Source organism: Rhincodon typus, chromosome 5 (assembly GCF_021869965.1).
Source record: "Rhincodon typus isolate 14 chromosome 5, sRhiTyp1.1, whole genome shotgun sequence".
NCBI lineage: Eukaryota > Metazoa > Chordata > Chondrichthyes > Orectolobiformes > Rhincodontidae > Rhincodon > Rhincodon typus.
This window is the reverse complement of record NC_063336.1, coordinates 83821535-83829772: the sequence shown is the minus strand read 5'-3', so window position 1 is coordinate 83829772 and position 8238 is coordinate 83821535. Positions and strand designations below refer to the sequence as shown.

The 8238-nt window shown below is 42.2% G+C and overlaps 1 protein-coding gene across 1 annotated transcript; it reads right to left on the bottom strand.

Annotated features, from left to right (window-relative positions):
* Positions 1 to 1598: 1598 nt before the first annotated feature.
* On the bottom strand, positions 1599 to 7860 carry opn6a (opsin 6, group member a). The gene is made up of 6 exons (XM_020514463.2): positions 7740 to 7860; positions 6863 to 7068; positions 6144 to 6243; positions 4663 to 4767; positions 2662 to 2885; positions 1599 to 1991 (listed from the first exon to the last, which is right to left on the bottom strand). Exons 1-6 carry the CDS (start codon positions 7858 to 7860, stop codon positions 1599 to 1601), a joined length of 1149 nt encoding a protein of 382 aa, XP_020370052.1.
* Between the last annotated feature and the right edge of the window lie 378 nt (positions 7861 to 8238).

Below are 8238 nucleotides of genomic sequence, written 5' to 3'. Positions count from 1 at the left end.
AATTGATTGTTGTGAGAAAACTATCTGGTTCACTAAAGCTCTATAGGAGGGAAATCTATCATTCCTTACCTGGTCTGAACTACATTTGACTCCAGACTCAGAGCAATGTGATTGATTCAACTTTAAATGGTTGAGAAAGCCACTCCATTCAAAGACTATTAAGGAAGGCAACAAATGCTGATTTGCCAATAATGCCAACCCTCCAGGAAAGAAAAATAAAGTGTAGAATGGGTCTATAATGTTATATCCTTATATCTACTTCCAGTATACAATGAGTCTATAGAATTACAAATTTATCTTCGCTTGAGTTATTGTATTAATTCTTTCATGTTGTAACCTTAACTCAACTCCCAGAACAGAATGAGGTCTGTAGTGTTATAATGACGCTGCATATTTAATATTTGAATTGAGGATGTAACTTTTGAAGAAATGTGGAAAATGGATTAATTTCAGAATTTGTGGAAATATCTGGAGTGGTTTCTTCAAAAGAGGTTGTTGAAATGACATTTTGTCATTGGAATTTTTTTCACAAATGTCTTCATAGAAATCACATGACAGATGATAACTGCTTGTTTTAGTTGAGATCTTCTGATGAGAATGTTTGAACAGTGATTGGTTTGGGTTTGTTCTGGTCTTCAGTGGGGGAAAGGCTTGCCAAGGTGATCAGCTCGTTTTTCGGGATGTGAGGTCAAGGTGAAATTTCTTCATTCTTCTGGAAAAGTGACTGAGAGAATCACTTAATGTTGTATTTCCTGAACAAGCTACATCTGCCAAGACTTCACAGACAACTGCGTGTGTTTAATGGCATGTTCACAGGTACCAGTCCACTGGATCAGAAGACGATATGAACTTTTCACATCTGAAGTTTTTCCTCTTCAAAGATTAAAATGCATTGGCCAAAGTGTTCTTGTCCAAAAAGGCAAACTTTGCAGAGAAATCCATTTTTATTTTACCATTTCCCTGATGTGTGTTTGTGAGGGTGTTTTATGTATTTTGGGGGATAAGTATTTATATAGCATATTAAACACTTTACACATTGGCTAGTTTTGCATTTTCATTGAATACATTTTGCTTTACAATAAATTAATAATCGCACATTTATTAAAAGAACCTGAGATATCGATGTTTTTATTTTAAACTTGATATTGATATTTAATTGGCCATCTTGGTAATTGCAATAAAATGTTATCATTGTATTTTTTGGACACAAGAGTAGTGAACCGAAAGCAAGAGGGTGTGTTTCCAGCTTTGATTATAACAACAGTGTTCTCATCCTATTATCAGACTCAGTACAGAGGGGCTGTATCGTGTTATAACTCTATCTCCAGTACAGTACAGAGAGACTCTATTGTGTGATAACCCTGTCTCCAGTCCCAGTACAGTGCTATGACACTACCTGCAATCTAGAGAGACTCAATGGCAGAAACTGATTGTCAGGATGTTATAGTCACCGTGGTACACAATACAGAGTTGATTTTGGGAATGGACCATTAATCTATCTCTGTGTGTGGCGATTTTTAGGACAAGTGGTAACACTTTGCTTGTTTCAGCACAGCAAGTTGTTTACAGTAATGATACACCTCTCTGTAGCAAACCCCCTAGAGTCTGTCACATTCATAACCTGAATTCTCACAGTTGGGGAAGTACGATGATCCCTGGCACTCATTATCTGGGCTCTCCAGCCCGGAGTTGGGGCTGTCCCTCAGCACATCTGCCTCACGTTCCAGGCCCCTCTCTGAACACCCCTTGATCCGTTTGAGCTTCACGTTGTCCTTGTCACTAACACAAAATAGGAGCGTCATGACATCCCGGCGGAACTTGGAGTTCATTCCAAAGTAGATGATGGGATTGTAGAAGCTGGCAGACTTGGCGAAGAGGCTGGCGAGCAGGCTGGTAAGCTTTGGGACTTGGTGTCCACTCGCTGACCACATGGAGATCACTGCGTATGGTGACCAGGCAATAATGAATGCAGTGCAGATCACCATTGAAACCTGGAAATGGTGAAATAGGGGTGAGGTTAAGGAAGTGCAGACACAGTTTGCCATCAATACCATTATTTCTTAACTTAACTCGAACTGAACAGCACATTCATGGGAGCATGCTGTCCCCATTCACTGTTAAGCACTCAGCACCATCCTGGCTTGGGCTAATATATATCGAGTAATGTTTGTGTCACACAAATGCCAGGCAATGACCAACTCCAACAAGAGAGAATCTATCCAACGCTTCTTGACATTCAATGGCATTACCATCAGTGAATCTGCTACTATTCATATCCTGGGGGCTTGCCATTGCCCAGAAACTGGTGTCACTCTCCCTCAGTCTAGTATCTCATACCCCCAGACTAGAGTCACTCTCCCCACAGCCCAGTGTCAAACTCTCCCCCCAGCCCAGTGTTACACTACTCCCAGCCCAGCGTCACTCTCCCCCCAGCCCAGCGTCGTTCTCCCCCCAGCCCAGCGTCACTCTCCTCCCCAGCACAGCGTCACTCTCCCCTCCAGCCCAGTGTCACTCTCACCACAGCCCAGTGTTACTCTCCCCCCAACCCTGTGTCACTCCACCCCCAGCCCTGTGTCACTCTCACCAGTGAGAAATAGGTATTTGTTCTTTCATGTATTTAAACTGAACCCGAACTCCAGACCCTGGTGTCAGAAAACTCACCCGGGTTACATCCCTCTCCAGTTTCCTTTGGCGGTCTCCCTGGACCTCTGCTCCTGCCAGCGCCCGGTTTGACTTGATGGTGTTGATGATGGATATATACGAGAAGAGCATGATGGACATTGGCAGGAAGAAGCAACAGACAAAGATGGAAACAATGTAGGATTTGTAGACAGTGGAGAACACTGCTCTGCCCCAGTCAATCTCACATGTCCCATACATCTGGTCTATGGCAAAGGACAAGAGGAGACAGAGAAAAACAGTTAGAAAGAGAGATTGGAAAAGAGATAAAAATAAAAAGATGGACAAACCAATGAAGGAGACAATAAAGTAAAGTTAATGAAAGAGAAAATTGTGGAAAAGTAATGGAAAAGGTTAAGAGAGGAAAGAAATTGGGGAGACCTGTTGGATAAAGCTAGAGAATAAGATAGAGAGAGAGAGAGAAAGACAAACAGGTAAAAGAGAGATGGGGAAAGTGAATGAGATGTAGACAGACTGACAGAAAGCACAAAAGAGAGAACTACAGACAGCAAGAACTTGCACTCTTGTTCACTAATGCCCTTCACAATCTCAGAATATCCCAGTGTATTTTATAACTAATTGACCACCTCTCCAAATTGGAGTCACGATTGCAATACATGGAATGTGGCAACCAATTTTCACACAGCTAGGTTCCGTAAATTGGAAACTGATAATGACCAGATCTGTTATTTATTTTTAGTGAGACACACAAGGATTTGAGAAGACAAATCAGAATTGAGACACCAGCACAGTACTAAGGGAGCGCCACACTGTCTTTCAAATGAGATATTTAAGCAAGGCTCTGCCTTTGCTCACAGGTGGATATGAAGATCTCACAGCAGTATTTTGAAGAAGAGCAGCAGAGCTTTCTCTCGATGTTCTGACTGAGATTTATCCCTCAATCAACATCACCAAAGCATATTATCTGGTCATTGCAGCTTGCTGTGACTTCACTTCAAATGGACTTTGTTGGATGTCCTGCGGTTACAAGGGGTGCTAGAGATAAGCAAGTTTTACTTTTTACACGATGCCAGCATTTTTTTTTAAGCTGATCTAAGTTCTTCAAACCCACCATGGTGGGAGTTGAATTCATATTATCACCAGATTAATAGCCCAAACCTGCTTGTTTTTGTGGGCCTTAGTTTAGCATCTCATCTGAAATACAGCACCTCTAACAGTGCAGCACTCCCTCAGTATGGCACTAGTATGTTCATTCTGATTTTTGTTCTCAAGTCTTAGATTGCTTCACTAAAGAAAAGCTGATCTGGTCATATCACTGTAGAAATTGCTGCATGTGAATCAGTTATCAAATTTCATTCTAATCTATGTGCTCAGCTGGAAACTGAATAACTGGATTCTATTATCTCGTCAATACTGTAATGTAAAATATTAGCAAAGTGAGAGCCATCTTCTGCCTCTAAACACATGCCATTAGTCACCCAGAATGGCCAGTATCGCCTTCCCATGGCCAATCAGAAAGCAAATACATTCTTCCTGAGCTAATTGGGAGATTTTTTTCTAACCATCAAGAAGACCTTTCTCGTACCTCAGATATTTTATAGCTAACAAATTACCCAAAGCATTTTATTTTTTATAAACACAATGTTTTAATGTTTTTTTCATCCCTCAATTTTCTTGCTGATAACAAAGTCCTGGAGATTGTTTAATTCCAGGAGAGTCCAAGGCAAACGTGAAGGGTTGGCAACTCTGTCTCAATTCTCTAGCTCAGTGAGAAACATAACTGCCCCAGCTGTGTAACTGTGATTCTCCTGTGTGACTATGACTCATCTGTGTAACTGTTTCTCCTGTGTGATTGTAACTCTCCTACATGACTGTGATTCTCCTGTGTGATTGTAACTCTCCTACATGACTGTGATTCTCCCATGTGACTCTGACTCTTCAGTACAGCTGACAACTGTAACTCACCTGTACAACTGTAACTCACCTGTACAACTGTAACTCTCCTGTGCAACTGTGACTCACCTTTGTAACTTCCCCATCCAAACAAAGGGGATGCTGACCAGAAGAGAGCAGTGGCCCATATCAGTGTCATCAACAGGTTTACGTTCTGTCTGTTAATATAGTGAGCTGCAGAAACATCATAGCAAGCATTAGGCCGAGACCTGGGACAGCAACACCATTTGTAATTTGATTCTAGGTATTAGTTGGGTAACAGTGTTCCATCTTCAGTCCAGTGATTCAGATGCTAATCTGTCTCTGGAGCATTATAACAAGCTGTAGGGGATTCCAAACTGAAGGTCAGCTAGAAAATCCGCTCCCCAAGCCTCTCTCCTATGGACTGTGTGAGGGAAGTATCCTGAATGTCCTAGTCAGTTACTACCCTTCGTCCTGTTCCTACTATCTGACCTTGTTCTATATTTGCTGACTTATCCCTTAGCCCCCTTACAGCCCTTGTCTCAGGTCTGGCCTCCTTACCCCCTCCCTCCCTTTCCATTCTTCATCCCCTTCCCTCCTCCCTCATTCCCTCCCACCCTCATTAAACCCTACCAATCCCCACTCCCCTCCCATATCAACACCTTCTCCTCCCCATTACCCTCCCCCTCAACACTCCTCTCCCCATTACTTGTCCCCTCATCAATCCCCACCTCTCCCATTCCCCTCCACTCGCATCAAACCCTTGTCACCCCATTTGCCCACCTCTCTTCCTCCCTTCAACAATCCTCCCCCCACTCACCCTTTCTCTCACAAACCACACCACCCCATTCCCATTCATCATGTTTCCACCTTTGCCCTGTCAACTTTGTCTCTCATTTTCCCATCACATGTATAAAGAATGTATAACAGGGACACAGTGTTTAATTATTTAATATTATTTAATATTAATATTAATTATTTAAAATGCCCAGTCCAATATGAGACACTGTGAGAAAGTAAGGACTCCTTAAAAATATAGCTGCTAATAGTCAGGAGCTGTAAAGACTGGGACAATGAAAACTCAGGCAGGAATTTACAAAGCTTGAGAGCCCACACTATATGGGAGGTAGTGGTGTCATGCTAATCTCACTGGGCTAGTAATCCAGAACCTCAGACTAAGGCTCTGATAGGTGGTGAAATTTGAAGTTAAAAACTTACCTAGCTGTCAATTGTTGTAAAAACCCATCTGCTTCAGTATGTCTTTAAGGGAAGGAAATCTATCATCATTACCTGCTCTGGCCTACATGTGACTCCAGACCCACAGCAATGTGATTGACTGGGCATTTAGGGACAGACATTAAATGCTTGCCTACCTAATGCTGCCCAAACCCTACTTACTAATAAAGAAAAGGCAGTCTACATTTATAACAAAAATTTTTCTTTCAAAGCCAAATTCCTTGACATGAATAGGGGGAATTTGAGTTAGAGACACTGCTACACTCACCCTTCTTTCCAGTGAGTGGGTTACCATTAGCATCCCAGGGCTGAAGGATGTACCTTTAACAGTGTGGAAACAAAACTACATTTACCTTTGTATGGGTGACAGCCTTTAATATATCTTATGATGCTGATCACTGTGAGGGTGTTAATACTGGACAGACCAAAGAGCAGTGTGAGAAAACCATCAATCTGAAAAGACAAGACTCACAATTAATGAGATCTCACTATTACCCGTTACAGATGGTGAAGATTAACAATATCCTCAGGGAAAGTGTCACAGTCCTGATCTAGGGGATCAAGGTGAATGGACATGACTAGTGACAGAATGCACAGAGAAAAGGAGCTTGTATTTTTGTTGTCCATTTCACAACCTCAGGAAATCTTGTGGTGTCTTACAGCCAATGAAGTACTTTGTATATATATATACATATTTACTATTAGAATGTAGAAAATATAGTGGCCAATTTGAGCCCAGCAAGCTCCCAAAAGAACAGCAATTTCATTGCTTCCTGTTTTAGGCATGAACATTGACAAGAACACGGAAGAGAATATTTTCACTCTGTTTTAAATAGTGACATGGTTTTTCTACATCCAGCTGAAAACATAGAGAGGATATTGGTATTGTATCATAAAGTGATGCCTTTGACAGTGTAGAACCCCTTCAGTACAGCACTGCAGCATCAGTCTAGATTTTATACTCCCTGGAGTGGGACTTGAACTTGTGATCTTAACGCTCAGTATTGAGAGTTCTACAATGGGAGGATGCTCAGAAAGACTACAGTCAGACTGCCTTGTTATTGCGCCTTACCTGACAGGTCCATATTGATGTAATCAGAAACCCATCATCTCGAAATATATTGAAAATCTCTATGATCCCACGGGAGTATCCAAACAGAGAGATACTGGCATCTGATACAGCCAGGTTAAAGGTTAAATAATCTGTTGCCTGTAGTGTTGCTCTCTGCCTGCACAGCACAAATATCACCATGCTGTTTCCAAACCAGGAGAACCAGCCTAGGGAAGAAACGCAGAGAAAGTGGATCACCAAGTCTCATCTTGAACACTCGCTACCAAACTCAAGGAGATACTGACCAGGAGGGGAGTGTGAGGGAAGCATTTTTTTCACTACAAGATGACCCGTCTCTGCTATAGAACATCCCACTTTACAACAGGCTAAGATTAAACAAGGCCGCAGCTCCTTTTCCGTAAAAAGAGAAGACTGAGGCATGGCCTGGTAGAAATCTTTACAGTTAGGATGGAAGTAGAGATGATTTCACTCATTAATGAATACAAAATTAGTCATCATGAAAACAAACTAACCACCAACAGATCCAGCAGGGAATGCAGGAGGAACCTCTCTTCCCCAGAGAATGATTGCAATCACCAGTCAGAGTGGTTGAAGGGAACAGCATGGATGCATTTCTAGGGTGAGCATGATAAACATATAAGGGAGAAAGGAATAGCAAGTTACATTAATGGAGTTAGATGAAGAGGAGTGGGAGGAACCATCTGTGGTGTACAGTTTAACCCCTTGAATGGACCAGTGAGGATGAAAGAAATGTTTCCATGCTGTACATTCTGTGTACCATGAGTGATTTAATGTAATCTGTACAATTCTATATAGATCTTATACAATGCTTGTAATGTATGTGATTTAATGTAGAGTATGAACCAATGCTACATACCGAGAGTTAGCAGGTAGATGCCAATTACAGTCTCCCCGTGTTCCGAGACAATGGTCTCCTTTGGGTAGAAGCTGCTGTTCTGGTTCCTCCACAGACTATTGGACAGGCTACGAAAAGCCATCTTTCCAAGGCCTGTCACCCAATCTCCACACTGAACAGGTAAGGGGCCTACAACTAACTACCCACCATAGTGCAGGAGAGATTCACTGAGCTCCACTCGAATGAACAGGGCAGTCCAAGTACAAGATTGTGAAGGAGAGTGATGTATTTCAGCAAACCAATCCCATGGCTCGATCTTACTTCTTAATCCAGCCTAAGAGCAGCTTTAGAGCTAACCTGCAGATTGACGTCAGCCCATTTAATCTCTCCTTAGGAGAGTCAGTTCGGGGGAGGACACAGACCAATTTGCCTCCAATCATGGCAATGTTGAGGAGATTTCCTTGCAACAAAGGCAGGGACTACATGAATGATTAGGGTCAGAGTGACCTCCTGGAGTCTT